This window comes from Canis aureus, chromosome 1 (genome assembly GCF_053574225.1).
Source record: "Canis aureus isolate CA01 chromosome 1, VMU_Caureus_v.1.0, whole genome shotgun sequence".
NCBI classification, from domain to species: Eukaryota; Metazoa; Chordata; class Mammalia; order Carnivora; family Canidae; genus Canis; species Canis aureus.
The window spans coordinates 59,612,870-59,633,047 of NC_135611.1; the positions used below are offsets into that span (position 1 = coordinate 59,612,870).

Genomic DNA, 20,178 nt, shown 5'->3' on the forward strand with positions numbered 1-20,178 from the left:
CAACTCAACATTACATTTAAATTCCAACAAATCTCTTGTTTTCAGAAAGATATTCTGAAATGAGCAGATGTGCTATTAACTAATGTGATATACTCTAAATAATTACCAGGGTAGTTTTGTCAACACAGAGATAAAAAATATATAATCAACTGTAATTCCAAAAATCAGTTCTCTAGTTAAAACCACCAAATTAAAATGTTTCACAGTATATATTTATACAAGTTTTTAATTGCTTTAGCTCTCAATAACATAAACTACGTCAAATACTGTAAGTCTTAACAAACCTTAAAAAGAATTGGCTTGCAATAAAACAAGAAGCTCCTCAGCTTTTTATGATTACTATTATTATTTGATGAGTTTTCTAGTGTTATCAATCTGTAGGGTCAAGATCCTTTCAGGAGAGGCCAGGAAGAAAGAAGGTGGGGTGGGACATATCCTTCCTAATACTCTATTCCTACAATCCTCCCCCACTGCTATTTATTATACCAGATCCATGACATATAGTGCTAACAACCTTAGAGTTTATAGGGTAGGCATCCTCATTAAAAGTGAAAAAAAAAAAAAAAAAAAGAATGATGAGTGAGGCTAAAGGAGATCACAACAGTGATAAGGGCCACCTGACACCATAGCCCACTCGGGATCTCACACTTGGAACTGCTTGCTCTCTACCATGTAACACTAAACGTATTCTTTTGCCTACTGCTTGAATCAATACTTCAATTTTTAAAGCACATCTACCTACGAAAACAGAGACATAATCTATTTGAAATATCATTCCTAGAATTCATGGAGAATTTGAGCACTAATAAGACAGCTTGATTCTGGAAATCCGTATTTTAAGTTTCATAATTCAAAGTGAATTTCATGTATCTTTTTTTTTTTTTTTTTACAAATAAGGCTTTTGTTGACTCTGCCACATAAAAGTAAATCTGTTTTTATACAGCCATCAAGACAATTTTCTCCTGACACTTGCCCAACAACTCCACTCGGAGCTTTATGTGGGGACTTCTACATTGAACAGGTTAAAACTGAATTCATTCTCTTTTCCTTCTCAATCTTACCTTCTGCCGTTGGTTCCTGTCTCACTAAGTGGCACCACCATCCTCCCAATTGTGCAAGTTAGACACTAGAGAGTTATTTTTTACTACTTTTCTCCCTTGCCCCCATATCCAATGAGCTACTGCACCCTACTAATTGTACCTCCTATACATCTCTTGAATCTATCCACTCCTGCGTCCTCGCCAATCCAATCCTGGTGGAAGTTTCTGTATCTCCTGTTTCTGAGTCTGCAGTGGCCAATTATCTGGCCTTCTGCACTCTGATATTGTGTAGCTATTTACATTTAATTAATTAAAATAAAATAAACATAATTCAGTTCCTTGGCCATACTAGTGCTCAGGAGCTACAAGTGGCCCTTGGTTACTTCACTGACAGGGAAGATCTAGAACATTTCCATCATCACACAAAGTTCTAATGGCAATGCCACTGCAATCTATTCCCTCATTTATACCAGCAACTCTTTTAACATGTGAACTGGATCCTCCGGAATTGGAAGCCTTTAATGGCAAAGACTCAAATCTTGGGTCTTTGGAGAGTGGGAGGCCCTGCGTGGTCTCCACCTTCCCTGTATCACCATCGGTTCTGATCTATTTGCTCTCTGTTCCCTTGTCATATGGCTCTTCTTTTGGTCCCTCAAAACCAGTAGGCTCCATTCTACCACAGGAATTCTAAAGGCCTTGTTCTCTCTGCATGATATACATTCCCTGCCTCCTTTCCCTTTCATTTAGTAATTCTTACTCATACTTTTTATCTAGGATTAAATGTTGCTTCCTCAAAGATGCTTTTCCTGACCCCCACCCACTGGGTTCCCTCATTATACACTTTGGGATAGCCCATGTCTACTATACTCTGCAATTTCCTAAAATGATAGAATTTTTTCTCTGTCTTCTCCAGAGGATTTGTCTCATCTTCTCCAGAGGATCACAATCCGGAAGGATCACAATCCAGGAGACCCATCATGTTTCCTGGTCCACATCAGCTCTTCCAAGTAGCCTGCATATAAGTAGGTACTCAGCAAATAATTGATGAACAAAGAAAAATCTCGTAAGTCAACCTTAAAAAGGACTATTCCCATTCAAGCGAGAAGGGCTATATTTTTAAGTAGTGAAATATGTGACTTTTATTATTGCAGAAAGTCCAGATGTACGGTTTTAATTTTAATGTAAAATTAGTGTTTTATAATTTTAAGTTTGATTCTTAAAACAGCAGTGCTTGAAGTGACCTTTGCAATTTCCTCAAGAAATTACCACAGAAACCTCTGACATTTACAAACTAAATACACTAAGTACTATCTCATCAATAACAAGCCCTGTTGTTATAAACATGATTGCAGGAGACAAATGCAAGTGAGCATGGTAAAGCAAATCACTGTCCGGTTACTGTCAAAACAACAAGGACTAAATGAAGTAATAGGAAATGATGGCCGTGATCCAGACATGCCCTTCAGAGTTAAGCAATGAGAATTGAACGCTAACAGCCAGAAGCAGCTTCATTTTCTTTCCCCTTGGGTTATGATTCTATAATGGATGGAAGAAGCAAGTTTGGGCATTTCCTTTAAAAAAGGAAAAAGGTTACATAATAATACATTTGGTTTAATTTATTTTGGTGAATGCAGGTTAATATTCCATATTTTTATTTCTTGCCTATGAATTTTTCATATTTGGAAAGAATCAAAATAAAGGAACATGGAGGAGGAACAAGAGCAAGCCTTTTTGATAACTTAGCATATCACTCACTATGCTTCCTTATGGCTGAAGGACTATTTGTGTTGGCAACAGAATCCTGTGTAAATATTTAGTGGGTGTGGGAGAGAACATGCCTGATTTTATCAGCAGGAAGGGACCTCCTACTTCTACAAAGAACATATATGGTATTTTTATTCCCAAAGGTTCCAAAGGTAATGTGTATTGCAGTCACTCAAATATTATGCTCTTCTTTATAGAAGGCAATTTACTCTTTCCTTCCCGAGAGGAATTCCTAATACTTAAGAGAGAAAACAAATAGCAAAAGAATCAAGACAAAAAGGATTAAAAACTCAGTATCTTTATTTTTTATTATTTTGTATATTTCATCTGAACCTAAACCTCTCAAAGCATTCCCCCAATGATGCTAGTGACACTATATGTATATTAATGTTGTTATATTAATCAAGGAAGAATGATAATTGTTCTGTCTATAGACACGGAGTCCCACATCTGGCTTCCAGTTGCAAGATCTCTTTATATCATCAGTTACCAGGATCTGATGCTGCCTCTCAGCCACAACTGAGGAGCAGAGAATAAACAGAACCATTATTAAAAGCAGAGGAGGAAAGACAGATTGGATACAGAGTGCATGAATACTCACAAAATTCAAGTAAGTAAACACCTACTAGTGCAAGATACAGTGAGTAAGGTTAACAAATGTCACTAAGACAAAGTCACTGGCCTCAAACATTTTGAATCCCTAGAAGATGGGGATGTATATGAATCATTTTGAAAAAGGTAAGGATAGGAAAACACCCAAAGTATTGGGGCAAGGGAGGACGAGGGTGAGTAGAGGATGAATGGGTGCCAACCACTGTCTTGAAGAAGAGAGTCTTCCTAGAAGAAAGAGCAATTCAGCTGGACCTTGGCAGAGTCAGAAGAGAGGTAAAAGGGCTGAGGAAACAGCACAAACTAAGACCTGGATATGACCAACGGGCCTTAACTAAAGAATGAAAAAATAAGTGTTTCCCTCGTGGCTGGAACACAGGGTGGTGGTGGGGTTGAGGGTGGAGGAGCAGACATGAGAGTCATCAACCCTATTTGTTGGCCATTATAAAACTGGCCCATGTGCAATCCAAATAGAAAGGGCCCTCTGCATCAGGAAACATGGCCAAATACACAACATATTGGCAATCCAGAAGGCAAAACTGGATTTCCAGTTCCAGTATAACTGACACTTTTTGTCCCTCTTCACAGTGACTTCTAAATCCTAAGTCACAAGAAGAAAACAGTCAATCATAGAGAATTTTTTTTCAATTTTTAAAGTCATTCATGAGAAGGAAAATGCTACAAATGCCTGTCCTTTCAGAGAATCTTATCTGGTCCTTGTACTCAGAAAGCTACTATTTTCTCTCAAATACCCAAATAGTTCTCAAACTTTTAGTCTGAGCACCTTCTACACTCTTAAAAATGAATAAATGCCCCCAAATAACTTGTTTATGTAATATCTATAAGTATTTACCATATTGAAAATTAAATTTAAAATATTTAAATTGAATTAAAATATTTTATTAATTAAAAAAATAATACAAGCATTACGTTAACACATTTTTCATATAAACATGTTATATTTTATAAACTAAAAAGATTAGCTAAAAGACTGACACTGATTTACAGTTTTGCAAATCTTACATTTTTGCTGTACTAGAAGATAGCTGGGTTTTCATATCTGTATATTCAAATCCATTGATATATATCATTTTGGTGGAATACATGAAGAAAATTCAGCCTCACACTGTTACACAGTTGGAAAGGGAAGTATTTAAAGAGCCTTTTCAGATAATTGTGGATGTTTTTCTCTGATACTAAAACAAAACTTGACAAATAGTTTTTTAAAGGTTAAAATTTCTTAAAGGTTGGTTGTAATGTGGAATTAGAAATTACATCAATGAATTTTTGTACTGTTACATTAGAATCCATTGGTCCATCTTGCACTTTGCATGGATCTTTTTCCTCACATGATTTTGTAATAGCATGAAGTGGTCATTTGGAAAATACTGGTTCACTGAATTATACAGATCTTCCAAATGGTGACATAGTTCAGTACATAATATAAAAAACTGCATTTTTAAAAAGATTTTTATTTATTCATGAGAGAGAGAGAGAGAGAGAGAGGCAGAGAATAGATAGGAGGAGAAGCAGGCTCCCTGCAGAGAGCTTGATGTGGGACTCGATCCTGGGACTCCAGATCACACCCTGAGGCGAAGGCAGACGCTCAACTGCTGAGCCACCCACGGGTTCCTATAAATTGCCTTTGTTAATATCACACTAATCTCATCAGAAAAGTTTTTCTAGAGAGGGTGGGAGGGGCAGAGGAAGAAGGAGAGAGACAGAGAAAGAGAGAGAGAGAGAGTCTTAAGTAAAGTAGGCTCCATGACCAGTGTGGAGCTCGACATGGGGCTCCACCTCATGCCCCAGAGATCATGACCTGAGCTGAAATCAAGAGTCAGACGCTTTAACCAACTGAGCCACTCAGGTGCCCTAGAAAAGTCTTTAAGTATTAGTTAAAGGCATTAAGGTCATGGTAGCATATATACATTTCTCAAAATTCTAATTTTCATTTAGAAATTAAAATTCTATCATTGGCAAAGATACTGTCAGTTTTCTTTGAATTGGCAGGCTTGTTTTTTGAGAACATGTACCAATTACCCAAGTCTAAATAACCAAAGATGGTGTTCAGTTGTTCTTTCAAGCAAAAATGCTAATCCATGAAGCAGTATGTGAGTGGCTCAGCTTTTGACTCAATCACACAAGTGCTTTTCTATGAGGTAGACACTATTTCCTATTATACAGCAAAGAAGCATAATCAATGGTTGAGATCTACTAGACTCAATAAGTTTTTTCATTAAAAATATTCATAAGTGAAACTGGCATCTTTTTATTTCTTATTGTCAATGAAGAATACAATTATTAGTACTATCTGGCTCCCCTGCCACGGTTCTCACTGTGACTTCAGTAGTTTTACCCACCACTGCTTTTGCAACAGAAGTGCAAACATCAACACAGCAAAAAGGCAGAAGTAAAAATAGCTTTGACCTTGTGGACTCCCTGAATGGTCTCAGGGATATCCAGCGACCTGCAGACCACACTTGGCTAAATGGCAACAAACATAGATTTTAGCACAATTTTTTTCTATTAAATTATTCTTTATGAAAAGTACTTCTTCTAAAGTAACAGGGAGGCATGTTCATCTAAGAATATAATGTTACATATAAAGAAAATACTCAAATTAGAATAAAATTGTAAGGCATTGCTAATATCCCCAGCACAGACAGGCACCTCACTTAATATTCTGGACTTGACTCTCTGTTGCTGGGTTAATCTACCACTGTTTTTCCAATCAACTTGAGAACATTTATTTCAACTACTCTGGATCTTCATATCCCTAAGGTCCCTAAGGGATCTGAAGTGAGGGCTCCTTGTATAATACTTTCTCCTAATCTGTAGATAATTCTCCTGGGAGGCAACCTTTATCTGGTGGCTTAAAATTAAGTCAAGAAAACATCCTGTTTGCTCTTTCAATTTCCTAACCCTTAAAGATTCAGGTTCCTCTCTCATCTTGGAGCCAAGAAGAAAGAGAAAATGCTATGAAGTAGAATGATCTAGTTACTCCGTGCAAAACTATGATAGCCAATAGCATAAAGGAACAATTTTCCCTTCTATCCACATGACCAGCTTGTTATGGGCTAACATGCCCAAACAACCTGACCAGATCTTCCCCTCTTGATTAAAAATTTAAATGTGCTTACATGTCATCATGCTCACAGTTATGCACGAAAAATAAACAATCAAGACCCATGGTAACATTTATAGTCTCTCTCACGACAGGCCTGTTTATTAAAGGAACCATGCCCACTTTCCTCTTCCTGAAACATTCCCCAAAACAATTTGTGCTTTTTTTGTGTTCCTCCTCTCTGTTACTAGAACAGTGCTGGGTACCATAAAGAGCTAAAACCATACTAATCTTTTGACTTACATTGACCCCACTGTCCACTACTGGGATTCAGATAGTTAGGATAAAGGCCTTGTGGTTTTTCCAGGTTGTTCAGTACTGTTCGAATATTCATTACCTACAACAGAAAATGAAATGTTACTATGAAAATCTACAAAACAATTTTGGGGCCATTCTCCTCTCTTTCTCCATTACATTTCTCCATGTTAGGGAAGAAGATTGATTTAAAAGAATTAGAACTACGAGGGTTGCCACCAGCTTACAAGAATATTCGCAGTAAGTGAATATAGGTCACACGGATCTGCCACACGCTGCAGAAGGAAGTGGGGATCTATCAGTGGATAAACAAAGTCATTATCCTCTTGGAATTTACTTTCTAGTGGGAGGAGACAGATAATAAGCACATAAATATATCAGATGGTGATAAATCTATGAAAAGGTTATAGAGAACAGTGGGACAAGTGATGTGAGGTTGTGAGGTTACATTCTCAGTCAGGGAGGTCAGGGGAGCCTGATGGGAGAGGTTTGAGCAGAAACTTAAAGAGGCAAAGGAATAACCATGCAGAAAGCTGGAGGAAGAGCAACCGGGGCAGAGGGAGGTGCAAGCAGAGGTGCCCTGAGAGAAGGTTTGGCAAGACTGCTGAGGCTAGAGGTAAGGAAGAAAAGGAGAAAATGTCAGAGAGGAGACAGGTAGCCAGGGCCCACATCATGCAAGCCTCATGGGCCAAAATGAGGGCTTATTTTATTCCACGTGTGATGGGAAGTCACTGAAGTTTTGTGTTTTTGCGGGATCGGTGTGACTGAAGGGGACAGGAGAGGAAGCAGGATTCAGGTGGGTACAGCAGAGTCCAGGCAAGAGACAGTGGGTCCCGGGAAAGGGTGGCAGCAGGGTAACAGGATAGAGCCAAAGCATTTCCTGATGGAGTCAACCTCAGGTTTACCAAAAAGAGAGGAACCAGGATGACCTCAAGATCTGTGGTCTGAGCTACTGGGTAAACTGAGGTGGAATTTATCAATACAGTGAAGACTGCAGTAGAAAAAGGTCTGGGGGTTGAGTCTGAGGCATTTTGAGCAGCAGCTGTCATTCAGACCTCTTAGTGGAAAGGTCAGATACAGAATGGGGGACAGGTTGGGACTGGAACGATAAATTTGGAGTCAACAGCACATAAACAGTATGTGGAACCATGACACTGAATGAAATCATGTCGAGACTGACCACAAAAAGAAGAGGCTCAAGTTTGAGTCCTGAGGCTTTGTGATATTTAGAGCTTGGGGCATTGGGGAAGAACCAACAAAGAAGGCTTCGAAGGAGCACTCCACTGAGGAAGGAGGCAAACCAGGGAAGTACCGTACGCCTGCAGCCCTGTGCAGCACCTCATGGAGAAGGAAGTGACTACATGCTTCAGATGCTGAGAGGGTGAGGACAATGAGAGCTGAGAATGATCACCGGACCTGGCAACACAAAACTCACTGGTCACCGAGACAGGTGTGGTGGGCAGAAAAGCCTGACTGGAAAGTGTTCAAGAGTGGGGGACACAAGAAGAGGGGGTAACAGAGACAATTCTCTCAGGGAATTTTGCTATGAAGAGGAAATGCAAGTGGGACAAAAGCTGAGAGCAGAGTGGTGGGCGAAATATAGATTTACTCACATATCTACGGGTTGTTTCTTGAAAATTAGAAACAGATTCAATTTGTATTATACTCGAATTTGTATACTTTGAGTTTAAAAAGTCTTTCACATGGTCCATACAACACTATGTATTTTTAGATCAGGAAAAAAAATATCAGAGAGGGAAAGTGACTTGCTCGAGGTCTAGAGAATCAGACGTGTACACCACACTGTCTCATGCTGAGTTAGAGCCATGGAAAGACTGCGGGGTTACAGTTCGGTAAAATGAAATGCTGCATGTAACAAAACTTCCTGAAGAACTCTATTAAACTTGGTTATTCTTTTCCATATCTAATATTACTAAATCTTCCAGGAGAGGATATTGTTTCTCATTAAGTACAGCATTGCAATGCAAGGTGTATTGGGGGATCTCACCTTTTCGGCAAAGATGGGGTTTCCTGATAAGTGGCTCAGGTGGAGAAACTCCAAATGCAGAGTTCCAAATTCTGCCAAAATACTGCTGCCTCCTGAGGCCCAGGGCCAGTTCCTTCCAATTCCACTAAAGAAGAGAAGAGAGTCAAGAGTTATGGGTCAGAACAATTCTGATTTTTGCAGGCTTAAATAGAAGTGAAAGAGACCTGTTCCGAATAATGGCATCTCAGCTAATAGTCTACTCTGGTTATTAAAAAATGTCCAGCATTGTTGTCTTTGGCTACTGGTTTCAGGCTTTGACCCTTACCTATAAACTGAAAATCAGTGTTGACATAAGTCAGAAAAAAGTTTCTATGTGCTTGATGTTGATGAACAAATACTTTGGAAAGTACAGGTGCCATATAGAGATGCACACCCATTCCAAATAGAATATAAAACACACACCTCCCCTGCCCCAAATCCCCCATAAAGCCCTCCAATATTTTAATTAATTTCAACCTGAGAGTCCATGCACTATTATAGACATTCATATTATATTTATAATTTTTCTTTGATATAAGATAAATTTCAAAGATTCCTTGGTTATATACTCATTCCCTCTGTCCCCAAGCCTTCTCTCCACTTACTAGGCTTTCTTTTGTTTTCCTTCACACAATTTTCTAAGTATATTATCCAGGGCACTCACTTATCCTGTGACCCATTTAATCTATGTTCAAGAATTTTAACAGAACTATATGATTCAAATCTGAAAGGGATCAAAAGGCATGAGCTGCAAAAATTATTGCCTCATCACAGAGAAATGGTTTTTAAAGAGTTGGTCCTACATGTCCACACACACAACTACACATAAAGTGGCTTTTGAGCCACAGTCATACTCTTGGGTTCAGTTTACTTTTGGAGAGCCACTTAAAACGTCAGGAATTAACGTGATAACTGAAATAAAGAATAAAGTCAAGGATGTGACTGGTAAGTTCCCTTGCAGAAAGCTGAAAACCAACATTTTGGTTTTATTTCAGATGCTCATTTATTGCATTCCTCTCATTTGCCAGGGACCCTGCATAGCTCTGGGTTCCAAGGATGATTACAATGAACAAATCACTCTTTTCTTAAAGACTTATAGTGCAATGTGAGAGAGTAACCTAAGCAGAGATAATTCCAATTAAATATGGTTAAGTGCCAAGATAAGTAAACATGTGAAAGGGTCTCTGAGCACCTAGGGCCAGGACATGTAATCCTACACGGTGGAGGGCACAGAAGGCTTCTGCAAGGAGCAGACTCCTGAGTTGATTGTTGAAGAATGAATATGAATTAGTGAGGGAAGAATGATGAGAGGGAGCATCTGGATATTGAGAGTACACAGAAGGGACAGCCAGGATCTAGAAGAACCTCCTGATACTGCTGAGTGGAGGGAACGCAGGGTGGCGGGAGAGAAGACTCTAAGGATCAATTGGGGGCAGGTCTTGGAGGCTTGTGGATTTCTCACTTTCTTCCCTTTCCAAGTTGGCTCCCTTTGAACACTGCTCTTGGTGTCCCTCGATTTTCTTCCCTGTTTGTTTTTTGCATTAGATCATTCACAACTCTTTTCAGCTGTCCTAACTTCTGCTCAGGAATGTGTAAGAGAAGGAAAACAACAAGGACAACTGGTCTCTAAAAATCTAGATTGGCCTCACTCTTCTGTTGCTTTTGAGAGCAAAACCTAGATTTTTATCTTCAAACATAGATTTGTAGTAATAAAAAAGTAAACAGAAATAAAGGAGATTTGAAAATCACATATTCATTTGTCTTTAAAAATGTCTTGTATTTCTTCCATTCTGGGAAGGTTAATTAGGATTTATTTTCATGGTTGGCTTAGATGAAAGGAATAGCCAATCATCCAAATAGGATGAACAACTACTTTCAAATTTTATTAACATATGGCAAGTGCACATGGTAATTGGTCATCAATTTGTTGTCAAGACACATTTCTTTTTGTTCCAACCATTCTCTCACTGACCAAAGTCAATAAACCTAATTAAGCAAAACTAAAAATTTCTGTGTTCTAGAGAAGCTACTAAAATCAAAGTCACAATACCAAAGTAAGAGGCAATGACTTTGTCCTGAAGAAGGAAGAGGACGGTGTGCTAAGAACCCACCCAGTTTCCAGATCTTCAAAGACCAGTTCTTTTCAATTCAGGGTATGAGAGTGTGGTGGCACACTGAGATGAGAAACTCAAGTAATATAATGTACCAAAATAAAATTCAAATTACTTTTGTATTCATGCATTTGTTCCTTGCTATTAATGTGGTTAATTAAGAGAAAACCAGAGATACACTGGAAAAAATTTCAATATGTTAAAAAATTAAGATTTAAAAGGGTTATATATGTATTCTTTCTTTCTCCTTTGGACCCATTCGTATCAGAAGGAAAACAGCATACTTTTCTATCACTGTTTAATTACATAGGGAGCAAGAACAGTAAATGCACTAGCAAAGGATATATCCTGCTAACAGAAAGCTGAGTTTAGAATGCATGGTATGTTTATATGAAAGAACAGCTTTGGTTACCATTTTTGCAACCTACAGAATTAATGTATTTCAGTAAAAGTGTAAGATCGATAGTTGTGCTAGCTCTCAAACAGAAATGAGAGAAGGGTTCCAAGAAGTCAGAGAGGCCACTGTTATATCTAGATATTTAATAAGGTCATTATCCTTTTCTTAGGCAAAGGTGCAATGACTAGAGGTTAGTCTGGGGAGGGCTTGGGGCACACGCCATAGGCCATGCCAGCTAAATTACGTGTGTATTAGGGGAAATGGCTATCTGTTTGCACGGCACTGTATCAGAACCAGTTTTGGACACTCATAGAATGATTTCTATGGTCTTTTTGTCTCTAAATTCTAAAAGTCTATTGAGGAACCCATATATTTGTGTGGCTCTAATTTCTAAACTGATACATACAGACACTGGGCATCTGACATCAAAATGATGGTAAGTGAGTACGGAACAGAGTTCTGCTCCTTTGGTCTGGGGGTCAGGATGCCCTTGGCATCCCATGATACCAAATGCTAAAGGTTTCTAGACCTCTGGGTCAAAATCAATCTCATTTGAGAGAGTAGGGGATTTAAATCGTTTTCAACTTCAGTTCTGTTATCATGATATTTTAAAGGTAGTCATGGTGTTCTTTATTTTTTCTTTATCTATTTTACAAACACTAATAATACTTTAGAAAAATATTTTAAAAATAACAGTTTGTGTTCAGAAACCATTAGTTCCATCAGGCAGGCATAAAAGGGAAGAATATTTAAATATTCCCAGTCTTGTTACAATGATTGCTTTTTAAGCCAAAATGATGAGTCAGCATATGGAAATGTATACACAAAAAGGCAATTAACATGATTTGGAAAACTGCCAAGTGTGTGGTTCAAAGGATCCTGAAGCAGAACTTCAAACTTTTGTATCACTCTAATTTCACTTATTTCTGTTTCCTCCAATCCTCAGTTCTTCCATTTTAAATTGGAGTATTATTTAATACATATCTTTCAACTTTTAATTTAAATTTTCAGTATTCTACAAAGGTAATAATTCTTTGAAGATAAAACATCACAACAACAAATAACTGGTTTTGGCAAGTGCAACTAGAAACATGTCTTTAAAAGACTGAGTCACTATGATTCTTTTGAAAAATACTATTTTGTTGCTTTAGAGAATATAACTTGAATGTAGTTCTTTAGCAGTAGTAATATACTTCCACATCCTACTACACTCAAAAACAAGAAGATATAATTATTTACTGACCTCATAGCTCTGATAAGCAATGGGCATTATGCTTTTTTTTTTTTCCTTTTCCTAGGAATGGTTAGTGACACCAGAGAAAGGAATTACCTTACTAACATTGCTATTCTACTCATGTTTAAATCTCATAGGAGAGCTGCTACCTCCTCCTAGAGCTTCTAATAATCAAGTAGCTGGAAAGTTATTCAGGATTGATGGTATATTCCTTCAAAATAATCTTAAACCAAGGTACCCACAATGAAAGGTTATAGACGCTGTCCAGATACAATTTGGATCATTAAGAAATAACGTTTGGCCATTTAGCATAATCAAACACAACAAATAAAGAATTTACAGAACTGAAACAATTCTAAAAAATTGTCAGATGAATATGTAAACAAAGCATTAAACAGTTATATAGTCTTGATTAGCTATGATTTTCAGTTTATTCTTTCTTGCTGCTTGCTTCTTTATGCAAAATGGGAAATGGGCCAATAAACAATTTTCTTGAGGATTCTTGTCTGAGTAATTTCTGAAGAGCTGATCAGTAAACAAACGCCTTTCAAGTTCAAAGTTCAAAACACAGGTTACTCCTTGGGGCTATGGAGTTAACAAGTTTTGGGAGAAAAAAATTCCCAACATTCTGTATATTATGGTAAAACCTTACTTACATATGCAAATTAGGGGCTCATAGGGATATTTAATTCAAAAGAGCAGATAATCCAATATTATTCCTTTTGGATTTTAGCACAAATTAGGAAAGAATAATTACAAAGTTCATGAACGACTGTTTCATTTTAACTGTATTTCCCAAGTGAGTTGATTTTGAGATTAAGCAATTTCAGCTTCACTTACTACCAATGCCTCCTTCCTGAACAGATTCACACAATGCTAATCTTTCAAGTTTGTAGTCTAAGACTTCAGTGAGAGTGGGACTAATAATTTCAGGGGCTGGCATTCTAGGACGAGTCAAGATTCTATTATAGCTCAACTATAGAAGATTCCACTGGGGAGGACTACTTCCCCAAGAGCCATCTACAGGGAAATGGTGCTGAGGGGAGTCATTTGATTAATTCACAAGCCATGGTTTACTGCTTCTGAACAGCAGCATGTGGGTTAAATCTCTAAAGAATTTCCACACTTAATTTTTTGAACCAAAGGCTAAAATAATATTTTAAAATTAGCTACCTTGCTTTGCCTTATGGGTAGTTATTTTAGACAGAATTGAAACTAAATACTCATTATTTTAGTTATTCTGACAATACTGCAGTCCCTGTACTTAACTATCTACTAGGATTAGAGGAGAAGTTGGGGTTTGCAAAAATATAAATGGTGAGAAGCCCTCTCTAATTCCATAAATAATCTGCTCCACAGGTCCAAAGATGCTAAAATTCTGTTTTCCAGCTGTCCTTTGGGTAAGATTTCCTTGCTAGCCATTATCAACAGACTGCAAATAAGTTGAGTGCAGTTTCTGCCTAGTTATTGGGCAAACTGGGATATCCTATTAAGTTTGGGGAACACTCCGAAGAGGCTAGTAGTACTGATTAGAAAGCATTAGAATGCATTTAAAATTTGTGGGCATGCACACACATTTACTCTATTGTATTAAGAAAAAAAAAGGAATTATATTCTACATCTTCTTTTAAACGTATATCATATTTTTCATGGACATTTCCCATACTGATCAATGTACATCATTGTTGTTGAGTGAAGATACCTGACTGAATGGATGTTGAGGTGACCCTTGAACAATATAGGGGTTAAGGGTGTTGACTTCCTATGCTGTTGAAAATTCATGTATAACTTTTGATTCCTGTAAAACTTAAATACTAATAGTGCACTATTAGTATTGACTATTGACTGGAAGCCTTATCAATAACATAAATAACTAATACATATTTTGTGTGTTATATGTATTATATACTGTATTCTTATGATAAAGTAAGCTAGAGAAAAGAAAATGTCAAGAAAACCATTAGGAGGAGAAAATACATTTATAGTACTATACTGTATATACTGGAAAAAGCTCCACACATACAGAGACCCACACAGTTCAAACCTATGTTGTTCAAGAGTCAACTGTATTCTATTTATTTAAATGTACATTTATTGATAGACATTGAAACCAATTTATTTTTCATTTACTCTTTGCCACTGTAAACAATTTGGGGGTAAGTCTACCTTTTTTTTTAAAGCTAACTAATTTTCATGCAAACATGTCTAGATTTCAGCTGGAAGATGTTAATTTAATTGTCTAAACTAATAATGAGGATGGATTTGGGAATGTGTATTGGAGGCATAAATGTCTACTGTTTATAGAGTTATTTCTTAATGGTGTGGACCTATTATATCTTGCCACATTTGGTAGCCTCTAGAAACTTAGGATATCTGCATTTCATCTACTATAAATCATTGCATTAAGTCCTTTAAAACTGAGGAAGGAGAAACCACAAACAAGCATTTATATCCAGACACTTTTCTAATAAACCTTAGGATGGAATAGGAGCACACTGTATTCCATCTTCAGAAATGGTAACTCATTAATATTAATTTGTCAGACATTTTAGACACAATTGTTTCATTACTTTAACATATATCATCACTCTAAGACATGACTTTAGACCTGAGATTACAGTGAAATTTGGCTATGTTTATTTATCCCTTTGACTTTCATTCTATGGGTCTATGGGTCCATGGGTCATCTATGGATCAAGATAAATGAAATCAGTACAGATTCCAGGCTTTTAATTCTTCAAATTCTGCTCTTCAGTCTCTTTCTGTAACCAGAATGGCCAGGATTGTTTCCTTCTAGATTCTAAGATCCTCACGGACAAAGATTCTGCTTTATACACTAAAAGTCTAATCCCAAAGTCTAAGTTGGTACTAAGAAAAAAAAAAGTGTTTAACACATCTTCATTTCATAAAATTAAAAAAATAATGAAAGGTCTATGTCATTGGCTCCTACCCTTAATTTATAGCTCAATAATATAATCCTTATATTTAGCATTACCATACACAAGCCTTTTTATAGCCAATCTAAGAAAAACTTCCTTTCTAGGCTGATAACTAGTTTTCTATCACAAACTTGAAGTATTCTGAAGTTGTGATTTCTAGTTGAGATATGGTGAAATGAGGAAAAGAAGAACAGGGTGGTAAACAATTACGAAGGCTAAATTTTATTCAATTTAAATGATCATCTTTGATTCCAATTTACTTCCTTCCTAGTTTTGCGATGTTAAGGTTTTCCTTTTTAAATAAAATAATGATGCTAATAGGTAGGGTACTGTTTTGTTTTGCTTTTTTGATAAAATGAAAACATTGGTAATCTAAAGCCAGCCTCACAATAATTAGGGCAATTTTATGTGGCCCATGAAAGCTAAAAGCCTGGCACCATTGGTCTTAAGACACAGCTGAAGCTATACAACAATTACTATTGGAAAGAACAGTTCACTATCAATTATGCCAAAACTAATGTTAGTTTTTGGCAGAAATTCTGCAGTATAAGAGGATAATATTAAATGACTTTGTTCAACAGGTTAAAACATAAGTACTCTGGGGGTACAACTTGCCAAAGTCCAGTAAGATTGAGCCAGTCAGTTAACCATAATTTATTCAGCGCTTTCCATGTGCCAGATACTGTGCAATGCAAACATCAAACACTATAGGAAACACACTAAAGTTTTTTTAGATGTCAAATATTTTATTGAACTCAATTAAGAAAGGAACTAGTAAGCTAATAAAACAATCAAAGAGCATTGAGAAATTAGTTGTTTTAGGCAATGCTAGGAATACCTTTCTAGCCAGCTATAACACTAAGTCATGTCCAACAGCATCACAAATTGTAACTTTTGGATTATCTTTACCACCAGACAAATTATTCGCAACTCTATAAAATCTATATTTCATCAAAATTCCACAATTTAACACGTAACCTCACTAGTTCTAGGACCTTTAATCAACAGTATATAAGGATTTGAATTAAATCCAATTCCCTAGATAATCTTTTACTGTAACATGACTTGATAGCATACTCACCTTTTTGCCTTATTATCAAATTTCACATAACTTTTCTCTGAAGGCATAGTATATATAAATAAGAGTTCTGGGGGTGATAATGATTTCATCTGGAATACAGGTTTAGAAAAGGAACACTGAAATAAAAATTCTGGGGCAGCCTGGGTGGCTCAGCGGTTTAGCGCCGCCTTCAGCCCAGGGCCTGATACTGGAAACTGGGATCTAGTCCCACGTCGGGCTCCCTGCATGGAGCCTGCTTCTCCCTCTGCCTGTGTCTCTGCCTCTTTCTCTTTCTCTCTCTGTATGTGTGTCTCATGAATAAATAAATAAAATAAAATAAAAAAAGAAATAAAAATCCTCAATTTACTAAAGAACCACCTGACTTTGGAGTTGAAATAATCAATGGGATTTTTCAGTGAGTATGTGTGGAGTACCTAGAGATTGCTTAAATCTTATCCTTGCAGCATCATACTGGTCAGGACGGCTTGCTCTGAAATTTTGGAGGGTTGGGATATCAACTGCAACTCAGTTAAGTTTTTGTTTACACACCTGAGTAGAAGCAAAACAATTTTCTGGAGAACCATTTCTGTTTTTCCTTTGGGCATTATTCAGAAGTCTTCAGCAAAGAAATCAAGTGGGTCTAATTAAATTTTTATGAAAGAATGTGAGCTTCATCTGACTGGTATATGAAGTACATTGATATTTCATTACCAAGCTCCACAGATCCTCATTGTAGGTCTTTTCCAGATATTAAATTACTGGGGAGTAACTGGGAAAGATTCATTCCCTGATGCTTACTTCATAAATTAGTTATCACTACAGAGTGGGCAATAGATTGTTTTTAAAGCAAAAAAAAAAAAAAAATTGCTTAATTAAGGAACCTGTAGTGGGAAAATGTAGCTAAATGCTACAAATGCTATTCAAATTCCAAATGATGAATTAACAGGGAGAAAGTTCAAGAAAATAGATGATGTTCAGGTGATCAGGGCCAATAATTAGTGTGTTCTTTTAGGCTCCATTATGTAAATTCAGATGTTTCTTTGAACATGTAATGCAACTCTAACCAACCAAAAGAAATTCTGGTTGAGTAAACCACCTTATAATTTAAAATGGTAGCTTTTCTTGGTTTTGATTTTTTACGTAAGAAGTATCACACAAACAAAGATATGTGCATAGCTTGTAAGAACAAATAGATTCAGGGATTACTCTGAATGGATGCTGGAGAATAAAGCTATCCAACTACTTCATTCTCATTTTCCTGCCTTCTGCCTGCAACTTATGGTTTAGAGGCTGTGGAATACGGTGTTAGGAAACAGTCTGGCAACTAAAGTCTTAAGAATATAAAGAAGAAAAAGTCATGACAAGAGACTGAATAGGTCAGTGAGAATAGAGAGGAAGAGTACCAATGTTGAGGAAGACCCAGCAGTAGAGATAGGTATCCTTCTCAACAGAGCATGGGCCACTGCAGTTGAAATCAGCAACTCTTCTGTTTGGCCCTTGGTGACATCTTTACATAAATATAGTCAATGCTAAAGGATTGTCTGTGTATAATTAGCTATCTGTTGCCTTGTGACATCTTCTCTGTTATTTAACTTCTTATATGCTTTAGCTTATTTCCTTAACTGGAGAATAAGATGTAAAGGCAGAGATATAATTCTGTTTCTTTATTGCCGCCCCCACTCCCAAGATAGTTACACAGGTATTATAATTTGATGATTGTTGCATTTATATGGCTCAGCAACAAATCCATTTCTAACATTACTGTAATCCATATATTTTCTATAAAATTCGGTTATTACTCTAAGCAAGGTTTATAACTCATAAATTATTTTATATGTAGTCATACTTTTATGTTTAACTTTAACTTGCATGTTTATATATCTTGAGCAATTAAGATTCTTTATATTATAGAAAAAAGATACTGAAAAATATAACTGAACTAATTTTTATGAAGTGAGAATAATCAAAATGGACAGTTTACATAATCTGAACTTTGGGGTAGCCTCCTATTGTTGATATTAACATTTAGCAACGTTTTAAAATATTAAGTAAATGGTTCGAGGAACTTCAGTAGTAAAACTACCTATTATCTGGAAGAAATATTCAAAATGTAAGAGTATTGGCAGATATTAACTATAGCTTTTTAAAAATCTTTAATGTGTGTTAGCTAGGTAAAATGCAAAAATGAAAATGTCAAAATAGTACTTTGAAATTGGAAGTGATAATCATCCATTTTACCTGTAAGAAAAAGGAAGAGAAAAAAAAAAACCTTCTTTACCTTCTGGCTAATGGACTCTGGGGTTTTACACTGCAGTGGGTCTGGTGCTGGCCCAGAAAATTTTGTGTAGTAATTCGGCCCCAAACATTGGTGTTCTTAAACTTATTGAAGATGGGGTTTGGTGACATTTGGTGTCATTAAAAGAATCTCTGAGAGCAGAGGAATCTGGGATGGAAAGGGAGAGGCTTCACTTAGGACAAATTAGTCTAAGCCTAAGCACGACCAAGTAAGACCAGACTTTCCAGATAGACCTGGTCTGAAATGAATTGTTGTGAAATAAAGCAATGAACTGGAAAGAGGATTCCAAGGTTTTATGGATTGAGGCCACTCTTGGTGCAAAATAAATCTCACAGCTTTGATGAGTGCTGTCTTGTTCCTTGAATGCCAATATAAGAACAATAACAACGTTCCTGGGCTCTGCCCACCCTCCATTCAAAATGAAAATGTTCCCTTGGGGAAAATGAACATTCTTGGAATTTAAGATTACCTACTTCAGTTAATAGTAGAATGCCAGTGTGAAAAATGGCATGATTATCCTGTAATGTGAAGCGCTAAGAAGAAAATAAAACAGTATGATGTGATGAATCTGACACAGAGTTTCTTAAGATGGGCTCATTGGAAAGGCTAAGAAATTTTCAAGCTGACAACAGCAAGATAAAATGAGCCCATCCATAAAGACCTGGGAGTGGCCCTTGAAAGTGCCCTAAGTTAGGCAGAACTCTGCAAGATATGCACACAGGAGGCTGGCTGTGTGGCTGAGGGACAGTCAGTGAGGGGACTCTAGTCGGGGACACTAGCAAGCTGATAAAGGCATCTGTAAGGCCAGGGCAAACGTTTGGATTTAAGTACAATGGAAAGTTCTCTAGGGTTTTACAGTTGAAGATGATGATATCTGATTTGCATTTTTAGAGTTCACACTGGACACCATGGGAAGAACAAGTATGAGATGAGATCAAGACTGGAAGTAAGCAAGCAAACAGGTATTCAGACAAGAAACAGATGATGGTGGCCCGGACTAGGTGCTAATAGACGGACAGATGAGGAGGGATTTGGTCTCTGTCTGGAGGTAAGAACTGTCAGAAGAACTGATTTGGGGATGAAGGAAGACAGGAATCAAGGATGATTTTTAGTTTTCTTGGCTTTCGCAGCTGGGTGGGTACTGGTGCCATTTAAGAAGATGGGAAAGAGGTAGGAGAAGGCATGACAAAGTAAAGCAGGGGTTATGTTTTTCTGATTTGGCTAGAGTAGCCATCGTTCATGATTACAAGGAAAAAGACAGATCTGATCATTTTAATTTTCCTTTTCCATAGCTTTTTAGAAAGATCAGTTTATTCTCTATGA

The 20,178-nt window shown here is 36.9% G+C and overlaps 1 protein-coding gene and 1 long non-coding RNA gene across 3 annotated transcripts in view; one reads left to right on the forward strand and one right to left on the reverse strand.

Moving 5' to 3' along the window:
* The window catches only part of MAN1A1 (mannosidase alpha class 1A member 1), a 174,198-nt gene that overhangs the window by 19,027 nt on the left and 134,993 nt on the right, over nt 1-20,178 (reverse strand). The window contains exons 6-7 of the mRNA XM_077901305.1: nt 8,801-8,924; nt 6,781-6,874 (exon numbers count right to left, since the gene is read on the reverse strand). Coding sequence (XP_077757431.1) covers nt 6,781-6,874; nt 8,801-8,924 — 218 coding nt within the window. The remainder of the gene's footprint in view (nt 1-6,780; nt 6,875-8,800; nt 8,925-20,178) is intronic.
* Nucleotides 1,492-11,016, forward strand: LOC144315981 (uncharacterized). 2 transcript variants are annotated; one of them, XR_013381728.1, is made up of 4 exons: nt 1,492-1,701; nt 1,954-2,103; nt 3,239-3,414; nt 10,840-11,016. It is a non-coding gene; the product is annotated as an uncharacterized LOC144315981 (long non-coding RNA). The 2 variants fall into 2 exon arrangements; XR_013381727.1 differs by having other exon boundaries at nt 1,954-2,062.